General features: G+C 39.3%; 1 protein-coding gene and 1 non-coding gene across 2 annotated transcripts in view; both read left to right on the top strand.

The window, feature by feature from the left end:
- The window catches only part of CATSPERE (catsper channel auxiliary subunit epsilon), a 147,554-nt gene that overhangs the window by 105,498 nt on the left and 22,560 nt on the right, over positions 1-19,496 (top strand). Inside the window, exons 14-19 of the mRNA XM_068985726.1 lie at positions 350-402; positions 2,951-3,001; positions 3,618-3,651; positions 3,721-3,800; positions 13,314-13,413; positions 18,022-18,108. Of these exons, the coding sequence (XP_068841827.1) occupies positions 350-402; positions 2,951-3,001; positions 3,618-3,651; positions 3,721-3,800; positions 13,314-13,413; positions 18,022-18,108 (405 nt within the window). The remainder of the gene's footprint in view (positions 1-349; positions 403-2,950; positions 3,002-3,617; positions 3,652-3,720; positions 3,801-13,313; positions 13,414-18,021; positions 18,109-19,496) is intronic.
- On the top strand, positions 16,216-16,287 carry TRNAW-CCA (transfer RNA tryptophan (anticodon CCA)). The gene has a single exon. It is a non-coding gene; the product is annotated as a tRNA-Trp (tRNA).

The raw sequence follows: 19,496 nt of genomic DNA, 5'->3' as shown, positions 1-19,496 counted from the left end.
GTTAAATGTATTACAGAAACCTTCCAGGTGAGTCAGGTGCAAGCGGGAATCACAGAGTTGATAGTCATGATTGTAGAGGTGCTAGTGAAAAATGACATCAAATTGGTTCTCTGATATAGAAGTAAGAAAGCAGAGACCTGACCTTTGAGCTTGTGAGCCCCAAGGGTGAAAGAAAGCAAAGAAAGAAAAAAAAACTATCAAAGGAGGAAACATCACAGAGCAGAATAACCAAACTCTACATTTAAAGGGTTATTTCAGATCTAAAATGCAATTGTTTTTAGCTGTAGTAATATTTTAGACTATGTGATTTAGAACCACTAAACTCATCACCTGAATTACTTTACTTTAGGTGTTCCAAATATCTGTTGGCTGTGATGCTAGTAAATTCATTGCTGTTAAAGGGCAAGTATGTTTGCACTTGATTTGTCTTACTCTTTATGTTTTAAAACAAATGTTAAATTAAATGTAATTACTAGTTATATTAGCCTAATGACTGACATGTCCATATGAAATCCATAATAAATTGACAATTTGTTCAAACCAGACTTTTTAAAACTTGCCAAGTCAAACGTTACATTTGGCTTCCCTGGTGGCTCAGAGGTTAAAGCGTCTGCCTGGAATGTGGGAGATCTGGGTTCGATCCCTGGGTCGGGAAGATCCCCTGGAGAAGGAAATGGCAACCCACTCCAGTACCCTTGCCTGGAAAATCCCATGGAGGGAGGAGCCTGGTAGGCTACAGTCCATGGAGTTGCAAAAAGTCAGACACGACTGAGCGACTTAACAAAACGAAAAGAGAAAAAGATTTAAACTCTTTCTTTGTTATTAGCATTTTTCTCTGTCTTCCCTTTTCATAAGCCAGTTTCCATCTTTTGCATTACCTCTGTCAGCTCTTCAGTGTAAATTCATTTCCAGAGAAATGAGAGGGAGAAACACTTAACTTCTCTTGTCCATCCTACTCAAACCAGTTATAATTGCATTTCTGTCAGAGGACGGCTTATAACCACATGAGAGAAGCCTATTTCCTTCTCCTTTTTCCATGGATGAAAGCAAGTCACTTCATACATAGATTCAAATATTTTTCCATGAGAAAGTTTTTTAAAGCAAACCTAACAGAACCGCCAGTGTTTCCTCCAGAGAATTCCAAGATGTGACTTTTATTGACTTTATTCCGGTTCACAGTGAAGCACTCTGGAACTTGTGTCATCCACAGTTCTTTCTTCTACATGGGAGAGAATAAAGGTCGGTGTACACAAAAATTAAGCAGCTCAGTTGGAATGTAAATGGAGACAGAAGCGTATTGCAGTTCCTTTCCTGTGGTTATGGTGAGGGTGGAGTGACATTGACACCTATCTGAATCTATTTATAAAGTGATATGTTCTTATCCAAAACAAAAGTCTATTCATCTGTCATTCTAATAATCTTTTGAGTACTGAATTGTCATGGTTAGTTGCCAGATAGATAATTAAATATTCCCATCTCATTTAGCAAGGAATTGTATCTCCCATAAACCCTTTCCAGAAAACACAAAAGCTAACTGATTATAAAGCCTAAAGCATCTTGTTTCTGGAATGGTCTACATCCTTCTCCTCAGAGTATAATCTATGTAGCAGCACTGGCATCACCTGGGAACTTACTAGAAATGCAGAACCTCAGGTTTCGCTGCTGAACCAGAATCTCTATTGTAACTAAATTTCCAGATTAGTAGGGGCATTAAAATTTGAGAATAACTGCTCTAGGCTATATATATATATATATATATATATATATATATGTATGTGTGTGTGTGTGTGTGTGTGTGTGTGTGTGTCACTCAGCCGTGTCCAACTCTCTGCGACCCCATGGACTATAGCCTACCAGGCTCCTCTGTCCATTGGATTTTCCAGGCAAGGGTACTGGAGTGGGTTGCCATTTTCTTCTCCAGGGGATTTCCTGACCCAGGGATCAAAACCCAGGTCTCCCACATTGCAGGCAGACGCTTTACCACCTGAGCTACCAGGGAAGCCCACTCTAAGCAACAGGTTACGAAAAATCAATTCCCAGTATCCCTGCATGCAGTATTACTACATGTAGATTTCCTTCTTCAGTGAGATGCAAAGCAACTTGAATCCATCTATTTCTGGGAAGGTTTAGTGAGCTTTCGTCAGACTAGATTGCTCGTCAGAATCACCTGGAGAGCATGTCAGAAAACACAGATTTCAGGTCCTTTTCCAGATCTCTTAGTCAATAACCCACTGTTCTCGACCTCTAAAATTTAATGACCTTAATTTCTTGAATTCAGGTTGTGGTGGGCCTCAGTTTTCACAGTCCACAAAGGAGAGCTATGAGGCCCATGATTCTTCTGGCAGGAGAGATGTTAAAAAAGAGGGCATCTCTTGGGATCAAATTTGAGTTCAGGGTGGGAAGTGGTCCCAAGCTTTAATTTTCTATATAAAATAAACACAATGGTATCCAGGGTTCCTTCTGAGTTACACTGGAAGCAGTCAGCAAAAATGATCAAATAAATATAACTTACCAAAAACTCTTATCATTTCATAGACCATGATAGCCTTATGTCTGCATAAACCCTAACTAGAAATTATGTGAATCATTAAAATGGGTCCTTACCTGCACAGCTGAGGCTCTAGTAACAGTTAGAACTGTGTTTTTAAAAATTATGAAAAATAAAACAGTCCAAAGAAATTTGTCTTTACTTTGATAGATTTTCCACAAATTTTTCACATGTATCAAATATGAGAGGTAAATCAGTATATTTCTAATTCTGGCACCTTCAGAAATGTTTGTGAAAATAGAAATGCTAGGCCCATACACCAATCCCAGAAATTCTAATTCAATAAGTGATGATTCTGTGATACTTGTGAGTTTAAAAATCACTGAGTTAAACAATTAAATGTTTGTGCTAATAAATAAGGAATGATGATATTACAACTTCATTGTATTTTATTTCTTGTAGATTTACTAAAAAAGAATGTCTTCAGCATGATTTTTTTTACAGCATTGAACAGTAAGCAATATTTTCTAACATAAGCATTGACTTGTATATTAATGTACTATCAGTAATTTATGATTAGTTTGTATTTATTGCTATTAGCACCAGTCTTTTCTGATAAGTGCATTTATTGCTATAAATTTACCTCTAGGCACTGATGTTGCTGACTTCCCTGGTGGCTCAGAGGTTAAAGCATCTGCCCACAGTGCGGGAGATCTGGGTTCGATCCCTGGGTTGGGAAGATCTCCTGGGGAAGGAAATAGCAACCCACTCCAGTATTCCTGCCTGGAGAATCCCATAGACAGAGGAGCCTGGTGGGCTACAACAGGGTCGCAAAGAGCCGGACATGACTGAGCGACTTCACTCACTCACTCACAAATTTTGATAAGCTGTGTTTTCATTTTCATTTAGTTGAGTGTATTTTTTAAACTTCTCTTGAGAGTTCATCTTTGATCCATGTGTTATTTAGAAATGTGTTTTTTAACCTCCACATATTTTAGGAGTTTTTGTAATTATGGTCATCTGTTTGACTTTTTTGTGATACCTCTTTACCTAAGCAAAGTAATGGTTTAAATTTTTTAAGCTTTTGGAAAAGGAAAGATTCTAAGTAACAAAAAAAATTTTTTTACAGGTCATATCTGAGGGATCGACCATCTAAACCATTGGTAAGAAAACTATAATTCTGTCAATCAGCCAAATATAGAAAATAACTAAAGCATTTTTTCCTCTTCTAGAGAGTAAAATATAATTGGGACAAATATGGCTGCCCATTGAAAGTTAATATCAGAGAAAAATTTCACCCTTTGGTTCAACTGTAAGTATATTCTCACTAAAAAGTTTAACTTACTTTTGAAAGTCTCAAAATTATGAAAAGCCTAATTAATCATGTATTTAATAATAAATAGTTTTGAGCACCCAACATATGCATCAGTGAGTTTTCAGTGCTAGTTATACAAAACTGGATGATCTGTGGTCCATGCATGAGGGAGGTTACAGTTTAGAAGCTGAGGCATAAGTGGGTAAGAGGGTTGAAACTCTTCTCAGGGATGCAGACAGAAGCTAACGCTTGCTTTATCCTCTCTAAACCTCTCCTCAACCTACAGCGCCCCTCCCCATTAGGAATACCTCCCCCTTAATGTTCTCTCCCAGAGACATGCACTCTTCAGCTCAGTTCAGTTCAGTTGCTCATTTATGTCTGACTCTTTACGACACCATGGACCGCAGCACGCCAGGCCTCCCTGTCCATCACCAATTCCCGGAGTTTACCCAAACTCATGTCCATTGAGTTGGTGATGCCATCCAACCATCTCATCCTCTGTCATCCCCTTCTCCTCCTGGCTTCAATCTTTTCCCAGCATCAGGGTCGTTTCCAATGAGTCAGCTCTTTGCATCAGGTGGCCAAAGTATTGGAGTTTCAGCTTGAACATCAGTCCTTCCAAAGAAAACTTAAGGACTGATCTCCTTTAGGATGGACTGGTTGAATCTCCTTGTAACCAGTCCCTCCAAGGGACTCTCAAGAGTCTTCTCCAACACCACAGTTCAAAAGCATCAATTCTTCGGCACTCAGCTGTTTTTATAGTCCAACTCTCACATCCATAAATGACTACTGGAAAAATCATAGCCTTGACTAGACTGACCTTTGTTAGCAAAGTAATGTCTCTGCTTTTTAATATGCTGTCTAGGTTGATCATAACTTTCCTTCCAAGGAGTAAGCATCTTTTAATTTTATGGCTGCAGTCACCATCTGCAGTGATTTTGGAGCCCCAAAAAATAAAGTCAGCCACTGTTTCCACTGTTTCCCCATCTATTTGCCATGAAGTGATGGGACTGGATGCCATGATCTTAGTTTTCTGAATGTTGAGATTTAAGCCAACTTTTTCACTCTCCTCTTTCACTTTCATCAAGAGGCTTTTTAGTTCCTCTTCACTTTCTGCCGTAAGGGTGGTGTCAACTGTATATCAGAAGTTACTGATATTTCTCCCAGCAATCTCGATTCCAGCTTGTGCTTTATCCAGCCCAGCGTTTCTCATGATGTACTCTGAATATAAGTTAAAGAAGCAGGGTGACAATATACAGCCTTGATGTACTCCTTTTCCTGTTTGGAACCAGTCTCAAATCATCTCAGATCATCATTATTAAACACCTGTTGTTCAGTCACTTAGTCATGTCCAATTCTTTGTGACCCCCATGGACATATGTCATGGAAGCATGCCCCATGGAAGTATGCCAGGCTTCCCTCTCCCTCCCCATCTCCCAGAGTTTGCCAAAGTTCATGTCCAAAGTTCATGTTTAATCGGTGATTAGACACCTAATTTACACCAATTACTGTGCTAGGCACTGGGAATTCAAAGAAGAGTAAGACAGGATTTCTGCTTTCAAGAATCTGATAAATTAGATATGAACTGATATGCTAAATGGAAAAATAGGAAGGAATAGTATGGGTTGTTGGTACTGAAAAGAAAAGAACCCAATTTAGCTATGGAAGGGAGAGGGGCTCTGGGAAGTGTTCCCAGAGCATTAGAGCTGAGTCACTGAGGCTTAAAGGATAATATTTAGCTGAAGGCAAGGGAGGAAAGGAGAAGTGGGAAAGGTAACAGGGAATTCCACTGAGTAAGCCTTTCAAGCAGAAGTGATAGAGGAAGAAATTTCATAGTTCGAGTGATATAATGTTATTGGAACACAAAATGAGTCATGATGTGTCAGGAGAAAAGGCTGAGAAACTAGCTAGGTAGTCCAGACCATGGAAGGCTTTCTAGCCATTCTTTTTTTTTTCCCCCCCAAAACTTATTTAACCAAAGGAAAATTGCTTCACAATATTGTATTTACCTTTGCCATTCATTAACATGAATCAGCCATAGGTACACATGTGTGTCCCCTCCCTCTTTAACTTCCCTCCTTAACTTCCCCTTCCCATACCTCTAGGTTGTTACAGAGCCCCAGTTTGAGTTCCCTGAGTCATACAGCAAATTTTCATTGGTTGTCTGTTTTACGCACGGTAGCATACATGCTTCCATGTTATTCTCTCCATTCGTCCCACCCTCTCCTTCCTCCCTCCCTGTTGCCCGTGTCCATAAACATCTGTTCTCTATGTCTGCATCTCCATTGTTGCCCTGTAAATAGGTTCATCAGTACCATCTTTCTAGATTCCATATACATGTGTTAATAAATGATCCTTGTTTTTCTCTTCCTGACTTAGTTCACTCTGTATAATAAGCTCTAGGTTCATCCATCTCATTAGAACTGACTCAAATGCATTCCCTTTTATGGTTTCTAGCCATTCTTATTGTAGAGTGGCATGATTAAATATTTGCTGTCTCTGAGAGATGTGTAGAAGATTTCAGGGAACCAAGTCTAAGGAAGGAGACCAGGCAGCAAACTGTTTTAGTAGTACAGGGAGGAGAAAAAAAAAAAATGAGACAGCAACAAAGACAAAGAAGAGGGATCACTTATGAGAAAATCAGTGATAATAACAGGCAGGGCTTGATAACTGATAGATTAAAGTGATGAGGGAAAGAATAAGGAAGGTGAATAAGTCGAAGCTGGTATCAGTCAGAAGAGATTGTCCACAAACTTCTACAGCTATTATCTATCCGTCTTCAAGCATCTGTACCCATTAACTCTGACTGTCTTCCTATCACCATATATAAAGTATATGGGTATCTGAGGCCTCCATTTGTGAACTGGATCCCTGCCCCCTTTCCTAATTAAGATCACTGTTTCTGAAATTTGCCCTTTTCTCTTGCATCATCAACTTTACCCTACTAGATCCTCACACAGATACGCAGTTCTTCCCCTCATTGAAACCAAAACAAAACCTGAAACCTTCTCTTTGTCTCCACTCCTCCTCTAGCTACTATACTCGTTGTCATCAACTCTTCTCCTATCCTCTCCCAAATCTTTCTCAGTCAGGCTTTTACCCGCCACCCCTCCACTGACATTGCCAGCCAGTGTGGCCAGCGGGCTCCATATTGCTAACTCAGTGGTCAGTTCTCAGGTCTCATCTTACTGTATCTCATTAACGAGAACTGATACGGTTGATCATTTTCTCCTACTTAAAATATCTTCCTTATTGGGATTCAGGATGTCGTATTTTCCTACTTTTCCTGTTACCTCACTGGTAGCTCTTCCTCAATTTCTTAGTTTATTATTTTCTCCATGACTGGTTTTTTTAACCTTTTACTTTGCATTGGGGTATAGCCAATTAACAAACAACGTTGTGATAGTTTCAGGTGAACAGCAAAGGGACTCAGCCATACATATACATGCACCCATTCTCCCCCAAACTCCCCTCCCATCCAGGCTGTCACGTAACACTGAGCAGAGTTCCATGTGCTATACAGTAGGTCCTTGTTGGTTATCCATTTTAAAATATAGCAGTGTGTACATGTCCATCTCAAACTCCCTAACTGTCCTTTTCCCCTGTCTTTATACCCAGCAACCATAAGTTCATTCTCTAAGTCTGTGAGTCTCTTTGTTTTGTAAGTTCATTTGTATCATTTCTTTTTAGATTCCTATATAATGGATGTCATACAATATTTCTCCTTCTCTGTCTGACTTACTTCACTCAGTAGGACAATCTTTAGGTCCATCCATGTTGCTGCAAATGGCATTATTTCATTCTTTTTAACAGCTGAGTAATATCCCACTGCATATATGACCCACATCTTTTTTTGTCTATTACTCTATCAAAGGGCATTTAGGTTGCTTCTATGTCCTGGCTATTGCAAACAGTGCTGCAATGAATATTGGGTTGCAGGTGTCATTTCAGAACATGATTTTCTCCAGATATATGCTCAGGAGTGGGATTGCAGGGTCATATGGTAGCTCTATTTTTAGTTTTTTAGGGACTCTCCATATTGTTCTCCATAGTGACTGGACCAATTTACATTCCCACCAACAGTGTAGGAAGGTTCCCTTCTCTCCACAGTCTCTCCAGCATTTATTGTTTGTAGATATTTTGAGGATTGCCATTCTGAACTCTGTGAGGGAATACCTCATTGTAGTTTTTATTTGTATTTCTCTAATAATTAGCAATGTTGAGCATCTTTTCATGTGCCTCTTGTCCATTTGCATGTCTGTCTTCTTTGGAGAAATGTCTTAAGATCGTCCACCCATTTTTTAATTGTTTTTTTTTTTTCATGGACTGTGCATATTTTGGAGATTAATCCCTCTTTGGTCACTTCATTTGCAAATTGTTTTTTTTTTCATGGACTGTGCATATTTTGGAGATTAATCCCTCTTTGGTCACTTCATTTGCAAATTTCATTTTCTTCTTTTCTATGGATTATCTTTTCATTTTGTCTGTGGTTTCTTTTGCTGTGCAAAAAAGCTTTTAAGTTTCATTAGGCCCCATGTGTTTATTTTTATTTCCATTACTCTAGGAAGTGGACCAAAAAAGGAGATCTTTGCTGTGATTTATGGAGAAGGCAATGACACCCCACTCCAGTACTCTTGCCTGGAAAATCCCATGGATGGAGAAGCCTGGTAGGCTGCAGTCCATGGGGTCTCGAAGAGTCAGACACGACTGAGTGACTTCTCTTTCACTTTTCACTTTCATGCACTGGAGAAGGAAATGGCAACCCACTCCAGTGATCTTGCTTGGAGAATCCCAGGGACGGGGGAGCCTGGTGGGCTGCCGTCTATGGGGTCGCACAGAGTCGAACACAACTGAAGCGACTTAGCAGCAGCAGTAGCAGCTGTGATTTATGTCAGAGAATATTCTCCTTATGTTTTCCTTTAACAGTGTTATGGTATCTGGTCTTACGTTTAGGTCTATAATATATCCTGAGTTTATTTTTGTGTAGGGTGTTAGAGAATGTTCTGATTTCATTATTTTACATGTAGCTGTCTAGTTTTCTCAGCACTACTTATTGAAGAGATGGTCTCTTCTCTCTTGTATACTCTTGCCTTTGTCATAGATTAATTAACCATAGGGTAAATTGGTTTATTTCTGGGATTTCTATCCTGTTCCATTGATCTATATTTCTGTTTTTGTGTCAGTATCATACTGTCTTGATTACTGTAGCTTTGTAGTATTGTCTGAAGTCAGGGAGTCTGATTCCTCCAGCTGTGTTCTTCTTTCTCAAGATTGCTTTGGCTATTCAGGGGCTTTTGTATTTCCATAGAAATTGTAAAAAATTTTGTTCTGATTCTGTAAAAAATGCAATCAGTAACTTGATAGATGTTATATTGAATCTGCGGCTTGCCTTGGGTAGTATAGTCATTTTGACAACATCGATTATTCCAATATTGAACGTGACATTGCTCTCCATCTGTTTGTGTCATCTTTGATTTCTTTCACAAGTATCTTATAGTTTTCAGAGGTCTTTTGCCTCCTTAGGTGGGTTTATTCCTAGGTACTTTATTTTTTGATGCAATGGCAATTTTTAAAAATCTGCACTAAATGACATCTTAAACAAAGTAAAAAAGACAAGTGGTTTAAATGTTTGTGTTTTTTATGTCTTTAAGTACAGATTTTTAAGAATTGTGGTAAAATATGGCAAACATTTGGATGAATACCTTATGTAGACAACAGAATGCCAAATAGCAGTTAAAATGAATGAGCTATGATGCTTGTAAGAGGGAATCGAATGATCGGCCATGAATTCCAGGTTGGGTAGGGAAGGAAGAGAGATCAGGAGGGACCCACTAATGAGGAAAACAGATCAAGAGACTGGAAATTTCTGTGGGTTTATCTCAAAATCTAATATCGAGTGGAAAAAAAAGTCACCAAAAGATACTTACAGTATAATATCATGTATGTACATTTTCAAAGCCATAAATCAATAATATACATGACTTATGGACACATTCATATATAAGTAAAGTACACAACCTGGATGGAAATGATAAATAATGATTTCCACATTATTCTCCGTATATTTGAAACATCTAATTAAAATAAAATAAGCGCCTAAGCTGTAAGAACAAGGTCCATGGAGAAAGCTGGGGAAGCAGACTCAAAGGCCTAGGTGGCAAGGCTCAGAGGATAATCCATTCTTTGAGACTGGGGTGCATGTGTGCTCAGTGGGTCAGTCGTGTCCAGCTCTTTGCGACCCCGTGGACTGTAGCCCACCAGTCTCCTCTGTCCATGGGATTTTCCAGGCAAGAATGCTGGAGCAAGTTGCCATTCCCTCCTCCAGTGGATCTTTCCAACCCAGGGATTGAAACTGAGCCTTGCGTCTCCTGCATTGGCAGGCACAGTCTTCACTGTTATGCCATCTGGGAAGCCCCTGAGATTCGGAGGGAAGAAGTAAAAATGAGTAGTTTGGAGACCGGAATGTAGAAGTTGAGAGAGGTCATGTCTGATAGCCCCGATTTACTTACACGAAGTAGAAAGGAGGATCATCTGTAAACTGAGAGAAGGGAGGGGTTGAGGAGGGGACTTCAGGAGAATGTCGAAGGTCACTGAGGGTAAGATGAAAAGGAGCAGGCTAAGGGCCTGTAAAAAGATGGCTGCACAACAGCAAAGGCACAATTGAGGTAAGACACCATGAGTAGGTCCAATCCTCACACACACTGAACTTCCCAAGTATCACATACACAGCTGAAGAAGACATAGGTAGCATCCAAGGTTTAGGTTACACGTTAGATGCGAGGGGAAGAATAACTGAGTGTGTCCAGGGTACTGGTGGGAGACAGCAGATCAGATGATCAACCATGAGATTGGGCTGAGTGGGAGAGGAAGAGCAGCTAGAAAGGAACTTCTATGCAGCAGAGAAGCAGAGGGGAATAAGGGGAATGGAGGTGCATAAGAGGTCAAGGGGCAGGTGAGAGGATGTGAAAGATGGAAGAGGTTGGGGTCAGAAAGTGGCCTTTTAGAGCAGCACTACTTTGGACTATTGCAGCAGTACTTTTCTCTAGGGGTAACCTTTTGTTTCTCTGTGACAAGAAATCACTTGATAAAGCTTGTTGACTCCAATTCTCCTAAGATAATTAACCAAATAGTTGAGGGTAAGTACAGTGGGATGGGCTTCCCACGTGGCTCAGTGGTAAAGAATCCATCTGCCAATTCAGGAGACCTGAGTTCAATCCCTGGGTGGGGAAGATCCCCTGGAGAAGGAAATGACAACCCACTCCAGTATTCTTGACTGGGAAATCCCATAGACAGAGGAGCCTAGCAGGCTACCAGTCCATGGGGCAGCAAAAGAGTCACACAACTTAGTGGCTAAACAACTACAGAGGGACAGTCAGATCAATACGCCTCAGTGTCCAGTTCAACTGGATTATAGCAATACATAGTTAATAACCCAGTATTCAATTAGGTATTTACCAGAAGCAAATTTGGGTGCCTTGAGATAGCGGTGGTCACTAGGAAATTAGCATGTAGTCTCGGTCTCTAGATTATAATAAATGCCTTACCTTTGTAGAAAGCGGCTTAGGAACAAGGTTGGGCAGAATTTTATAGGTAAATTAACAGATTCACTATCAAATATTAACAAGAATAAAGCAAGTCTTAGAAGTATGATTCAGCTGGGAATATGTCATCCCAGCTGCTTCTTTGCTATCGATTCTCATGCCAACCCATCCCAAACTAGAATTTGGTGCTACAGAAGCAACCCAGAAGGGGAGGGACAAAATTGCTCTACTGTGATGCAGGAAGTTCAATAGCAGATATTAGGGGTGTTTTAGGGCTACTCAAGATTTATTTAATCAGATATGGTAAGACACACAGACATGGAAATGACTGTCATGAAGGAAGAAGTTTATTATAAATAACAATCCCAAGAAATAGGAGGCACACCACATCATGTAGGACCTCATGCGGAAGCACCAGGACCTGTCAGGAGAGAGGGAGTGAGGGGGAAACAGGTAAGAGTCTTTGCTGTGTTTTCTGCAGGATGGAATGGAAGAGACAGGGCAAGCAGGTTAGAATTGGCTACTTTGAGTAGTTTCAGTGGGCTCTGGGCATAAGTGCTGTCTAGTTGTCTAGTACCTCGTCTTGGGGTGATTAAAGCAGGTGGATGGAGAGTGGGCCAGTGTGACAACTCGTAAAGGAGGCGGGTTCTGGGTGGGCTACAGACTATGGGGCTGCCAGAGTTGGACATCTATGGAAGGACCATCCGAGCTGAGATCAGTAAGCCTCAGTGTCCAGGGTTCTGGGTTGGTTGGTTTGTGTATGAAAGGCATTCCTGGTTTACCATCTCGAGGAATTAACCCCGGGAAGGGCAGTCCCTCCAAGGTAAGCAAGGCCCCAGATATTAAGCACCACTTTTCAGAAAGTAAAAGACATGATTAATATAATGAGCTATCTGGAGTGACCACACAGGATTGTAAACATACGTCTAATGGATCAATAGAGAGCTCTCTCCTTTCCAATTCCAAAAGTGGAACTGCCATAGTGGAGAAGTTACAAATTGTAGGGAAGAGTTACAAAATGTAGTAACATTCATGAGTCTCTCGGGTTTAATTAGTATTACATCTCACATTAACAAACTTTAATGAAAATAAGCCATGCTTACATGGGCAAGTATTTTTGCCTGGTATTCTCAATGAAATGAATAGAACATCAAAGATCATTATAAGCATGGGTTATGCAATTCATTGTTATTGCCACTAGATGACACTGTAGCTTCTTGCTTTTCATGAGTGTCAACCGATGCCTGCTCAAGAGTTAAGATCTTTTTTATTATATATATATATATAGGTAGAAATGTAAGCATTTTTAATTGTACAAAGGCAAACATTAAAAAAGATAATATTCGTGATTAAAATTGAATAGCAAAAGGATGGTGGGGGTGGAGGAACGAGAAATATGATTTTATGATTTTTGACTGTTCTTGGGCTTCCCTGATAGCTCAGTAGATAAAGAATCCACCTGCAATGCAGGAGACCCCGATTCGATGCCTGGGTCGGGAACATCCACTGGAGAAGGGATAGACTACCCACTCCAGTATTCTTGGGCTTCCTTTATAACTCAGCTGGTAAAGAATCTGCCTGCAATGTGGGAGACCTGGGTTCAGTCCCTGGGTTGGGAAGATCCCCTGGCGAAGGGAAAGGCTACCCACTTCAGTATTCTGGCCTGCAGACAAAGAGTCAGATACGACTGAGCGACTTTCACTTTCACTCACCTCATCAATATATGGTTGCAACTGTTTAAAAAAATAAAAAATTTCTGCTTCATTACTATTAGTTTTATATTGAGAGCTGAAGGAAGCCTACACAGTAGGTACTTTATAGATAAGAAAATTGAGGCTTCAAGAGTTTTAAGTACTTTCTGCAGGATCACAAAGCCTAGTGATAAAGACAGGATTTAACCCTAAGCACATCTATCTTAAAATCTGGAGCTCTTAACTCTTCTACACTAAACTGGTATTTTGTGTTTCAGATACAATGACAACAGTTATGTTGAAGATGTTGAAGTAAATTTCATAGTGTGGGAAATACATGGCAGGGATGACTATAGCTTTAATAATACTATGAAGAAGGTATGACATTTTTGGATTTAAATAGAATTTAGCATGCAAAATTAGACAAGTATTTCTATTTTAAATCGATGTATAAGTTATCTAAGGAAAACAGAACCAGTCAGCTGTAGGCAGGGGAAGAAAAATACTACCTCTGTGTTAAATTCTATGACTACTATAATTCATTTATGAAAAAAGAAATCACTGTCACATAGAACAAAAGGGGTTAGAAAAGGTAATGCTTATAGTAGGATGATGCAATTATTACTATTTTATTTTCTCTCCACATTGTATTTAATGTTTGATTATTTATGGGTCTGCCTTTGGCTTTTGGCCAATCATCATATCTGTGCTAAATCAAATGGATACACTGTAGGCTTCATCTCGCTTGTTTTTTTTTTGCAGCATTTGACCCATTGACCTTGGCTTCTCTGTCCCCACACTCTCCTCTCCTGGCTTTCCTTCATCCTCAGTGACTGGTCAGTCTCATCCTCCACAGTGAATCCCTGTTATTCTGCCTGTTCATTTTGCAGGTCACGGCAGAAAAGCCTCACTACTAAGACCAGCACACTTCACTCCCATCCCCGCTGTGTGGGGCTTACTGTCCTGGAGGGCCTCCCATCACGACGGAGCCTCTCTAGAAGTGAACAGCCTTAATTCCTGAGATTTGTCAGAGATGTCAAACAAAACCAGGATGACTCCTTCCAAATTAACTTTCTCATCTATCAGAGACCTTCATTCTCCAAGAAATAGAACCTGCCCAGATGGCAACCAAAAGACGAGTTCCACCAACTACCCCCTCCACATTGCTATAATTATTTGAGCAAAGAACTCCATCCCATCATACATTCCTCCCATACTTGTTCAGGGTCCAATATGTAAGGTTTTGGGGCCTACTTCCTCCCCACAGTCTCACCCTTGTACTATTCTATCCTTCTTAAACCTTGGCTAAGTTTTCCATTACTCTTCACCACCTCAAACCTTTCTAACATACCTTAAGATTAAAAACCCTAGATCCATCTTCAACAAACATTCCTCAGAGAATATAATTATCCCCATGTTTCTATCAAACCAAGGGTACTCTTTCTCTTACCCTATATGCTTAAGGAATGTAGAATTTACATTCTTCCTAATTCACATTATCATTTCCAGATCGTTCTCTCCTCCCCTAAGTAAAACACAGTTCAATGCTTCTGTCATCCAGTTGTTATCTACCCCATCCCTACTTGCTGACATATACTCAGTTACTTGATTATTTCTCCCTTGTCCTGAAAACAATTACAATTCTGCCAGCCACCATGTAGCGTTATTGCTGGAAAGAACCTAGCTGTCTAAACAGAGACTACATTTCCCAGCCTCACTTGCCACTAAATGGGGCCATGCTTCTTATCACTGGAATATGCGCAGAAGTTATATGTGTCCAGGATGAAGTGCTCAAGAACTTCACATGAACCTCCATGCTTCCCATCTTCCTACACATGTCAGTATAGCACAGCGACAATCAAAGGTGAGAACTGGATGAAAGAGACAGGGAACTTTGGAAGCCCCTAGATTTTAAAAGTCTGAGTTTATAATTCACTTCTTTGAGGAGAATCACCCAGGAGTCACTGCCAGGAACATCTGCATTGGACTATGTGTGATCAAGAATTAAACATTTCATGTATACAACCCCTGAGAACTGGGGTTACTATTGAAACAAAGCAGACTAATATAGCTCCCTCTATTAAAATTACATTTCAATGCAAACATTTCAGTCTCTGACCTCGACCTCAACCCTGTAGCTCTCATTCCTACTACTCCTTTGCCTCTCACTTTTTCTTACACACTCTAGATATCTGTTATATCGAACCTTCTGCTTTCTTCCTCTTGACTTCTCCCATTTTTCTTCTCTCCGTTTCCTATCTAACTTGAATTCCATGGCTCAGTCCTTCAGCTACTGTCTTGCCAATCTGTATGTCACTTTCCTCAGTATTATTCTCGTTCAGTGTTATAGCAAATTTAAACATCTGTCTTTCTGCCTTATCCATGCCTGATTCTGAGCTGCTGATCAGTTCTACAAAAAAGAAATTAAAATTGCAATAACTGAAATTAGGAACTCAACTGTTGGGAGTGATGACTGAAAATAGAATTAGTCATCTAGAGGAGAGATCAGAGGGAAATAGCCAGAATTACACACAGAGAGATAAACTGATTTCAAATATAGGAAAAAACATAAAGAACATCTTCAATGCAAAGCTCTAAGAACTGGAATCCTAAAAAAAAAAAAAGTGTTGCTGAGAAGCAACATTTTCCAAAACTGATGAAAGACATCAAAGCATAGAAAAAGTAATCTGCGTCTAGAAACACCACAGTAAAATTTCTAAAATCAAAAGCAAAGGGAAAAATCTTTAAAGTAGAGCAAAAAAGAAAAATTACCTTCAAAAAAGAAACTGTAAGGTTTAAAGCTATTGTTTCTCAATAGAAACAATAAAAGCCAGAAGTCTTTGAACAAAAATATTTTAAGCTACTGAAAGAAAATAATTTCAAACCTAAAATTCTGAATAAATGGAAATAGCATTTAAAACATGAAACTGAACAACAGATAAGTCTTTAAAAATACATGAAATTAAAAGAGGAAAGAAATTTAAGTAAAAAAGAAATGAAGAATGAAATAGAAATGCTTTGAGAGAAAGTGACAAATATTGAGGATAGGCAAAGAAGATTCGATCGATGGGTAAATGGAATTCCTGGAAAAGAGAACCAAAGCAAAGGAGCAAAACCAATACTAATAATTCAATAAAACATCTCCCCACCCAAGAAAAAATATGTGAAGCTTCTTAGACTTCCCTGGTAGCTCAGTGGTTAAAGCGCCTGCCTCCAGTGCGGGAGACCCAGGTTCGATCCCTGGGTTGGGAAGATCTCCTGGAGAAGGAAATGGCAACCCACTCCAGTATTCCTGCTTGGAGAATCCCAGAGACAAAGGAGCCTGGTAGGCTACAGTCCATGGGGTCACAAAGAGTCGGACACGACTGAGCCACTTCACTTCACTTCATTGAAAGATCATACTGTATAACTGAGAATAGCAAATCAGAATAGCCAACCTATGTGTGCTTTATAAACACTCTTTTAGAGTACTGAGGTGGGAGGAAGCACTTTCAATTCATTTTGTAAATCCAGAGGGACTTGATGAGGGCCTTAAAAGAAGAGAATTATGAGCTAATCTCGTTCATGACCATAGATACAAATCACCTGAACAAAATACTAGCATATCAAATACAGCAACTTATTAAAAAATAATGCCAAGCTTTCTTTATTTCATAAATTAAGACTTGAGAATATCACTTGGCAGTCAAAGTAATCCAGTATATTAACAGGATAAAGAAAAAAAACACAATTATTACAACAGTTGATGGAAAGTCATTTGATTAAAAATGTATTGACTTCCATGGTGGCAAGGAGTCCACCTGCCAATGCAGGAGACATGGGTTTTTGATCCCTGATCTGGGAGAATCCCACGTACCACAGAGCAACTAAGCCCGTGAGCCACAACTATTGAGCCTGTACTCTAGAGCCCAGGAGTCGCAACTACTGAGGCCACATGCCACCACTGCTGAAGCCCATGCCGCCTAGAGCCCATGCTCTGCAGCAAGAGAAGCCACTGCAAGGAGAAGCCTGTGCACTGCAACCAGCGAGCAGTTGCCACACTCGCCACACTCGCCACGACTAGAGACAAGACCATGCAGCAACAAAGACCCAGCACGGCCAAACGAACGTTTAATAAAATTTATTAAACGTGTATCATCCATATATGACACTACTTAAAAATAAATCTTATAAAATTATAAATGAATGGTACTTCTTTCAGCTAATAAAATGTGGATACAAAGAAAACCCGTGTAAAACATCATGCTGCTGTGCTTAGTTGCTCAGTAGTGTCCAACTCTTTGCAACCCCATGGACTGTAGCCCACCAGATTCCTCCATCCTTGCAGATTCTCCAGGCAAGAATACTTGAGTGGGTTGCTATGCCCTCCTCCAGGGGATCTTTCCAACCCAGGGATTGAACCCAGGTCTCCTGCATTGCAGGTGGATTCTTTACTCTGTGAGCCACCAGGGAAGTCCAAGAAACTGGAGTGGGTACCCTATCCCTTCTCTAGGGGGACTTCCTGACCCAGGAATTGAACCAGGGTCTCCTGCATTGTAGTCAGATTCTTGACCAGCTGAGCTACCTGGGAAGCCCATAAAACATCATACTTAATGGTAAAAATGTGAAAGTCTTCCTTCTGAAATCAGGAATGACACAAGGAGGCCTGTTTTAACCATTTCTATACAACATTGTTCTAGATGTTTATCATAAGGTAAAATATAAGCAATAAAACTAAAAGGGTTGGAAAGGAAGAAATAAAACTGTCATATTCACAGATAATATGATTGTTCATCTGAACTAATTAAAATTAACAACTGAGTTTAAGAAGTTGTCTCTGTACAAGATCAATATACAAAAGTCCATTTTTTCTACATATCAGCAAACATTTAAATAATTAAAAATTAGATGTATAATTTCCAATGGCACTAATTAAATACTTAGAAATAAATTGACATGCAAAACATATATATATAATCTTTCTGTGTATATAAAATCTTTTGACAGAGCGGTTGTTTGAATGAAGCTCAAACGTGGAATTCAATGATTGAGCTTAACAAGCACCTCCCATTAGAAGAAGTCTGGGGACCTGAGGTAAGAAAAACATTATCTTGTAAATTATTTATTTACAGTAACTAACTTGGCAGTTTAGTATTAATAAGTGCTTAAAGAAAATACTTTGGGTTTAAGTTTGATTTTGTAAATCAAATCCAGTTTTTCTATTCTTTTCTAAAATGTTTCATCTTAATTCTGTTTGATCTTCTGTTGCTCTGCATTACTAACAATTTTGTTTTAATTTTCTCTTCTGAAAATCTATCTGCAGACTATTAAATATCTGAAACACATGTTAAAGCACTGAGACTGAATCTTTCTAAAGAATGCCTGACATTTCAATTCTTATATAACTAAAAGATCTTTTCTGAATACCAATTACCATACTGTTTTCAATTTTTTTCAATTGAATCTTCCTAAATTGCAATTATTTTAGTTGGCAAATCAAATCATATCTCATGAATAACATGTGACATAGAAGATACTTCAGCCTTTAAAATGTAAACCCTACAATAAGAATATTATTTTTGCTTCTCCAGCAGAATCTACACATGTCCAGACAGAGATGAACAATGTGTATTTCCCTCTATATTCCCAAGTCCACACCATCCATTTTCCACCCATTACTCCCTGTCTTCCCAGTAACATGATTCTAGGAGCTTTACTCCAACAATCCTTTGAACAGTTCTTCCAACTCAATGTAACCTTCAACTCACTGGTCCTACCACCCTCACCGCACCCCCAGTTCTCTTTTCCTTTTTATTTTAAATTCCACAGTCAATAATCATATCACTCTATTAATATGTACCCTCAATTCCTTTGCTCCCCTCACTTCTTTATATTTCTATAGCTAATCACATCCCTGGTTAAATTCAAGTATCCACCTTAGCACCTGACTGTGGTCAGAGAAAAACAAACCCTCGCTGACTTGTTTCACTTTCATTTCGTGATTAAAATGGTCCCACAATACTGCCCAGCAAATATTACTGTATTTCTTCAGCTTGTTCCTTCTCCCCCTCTCACAAATAGCTATTGCAGGCTTTCTCCTCTCTCTTTAAGTCTCCAGCAACTCTTTCCCCATCCTCATTCTTACATAATGAACTTGCTTCCTACTTCACCAAGAAAATTATTGTAGTTATTAAATCTGGTGCAAGACCCTTTTATCTAATTTTATATAGAGAAGCACATATTTTAAAACATGAAATATCTTGCCCTATTGTTTTTAATATTTTTGTTTGTTTTTAATATTTTGACAGCTATAATTCCTTATAACTAGTTTCCTTTGTAATGCAACCTGTGTTACATTATGCTTTTAAAAACATTATTGTGAGAGGGGCCTCACACAACAGTAGTTGTAGGCTTCACTAGATTGCCAAAGGGGTCCATATAAAAATAAAATAAGATACAATTTTTATTTATTTGTACTTCCC

The sequence above is a fragment of the Capricornis sumatraensis genome, chromosome 14 (genome assembly GCF_032405125.1).
Source record: "Capricornis sumatraensis isolate serow.1 chromosome 14, serow.2, whole genome shotgun sequence".
In the NCBI taxonomy this organism is placed as follows: Eukaryota; Metazoa; Chordata; class Mammalia; order Artiodactyla; family Bovidae; genus Capricornis; species Capricornis sumatraensis.
This window is presented reverse-complemented; position numbering and strand designations above follow the sequence as displayed.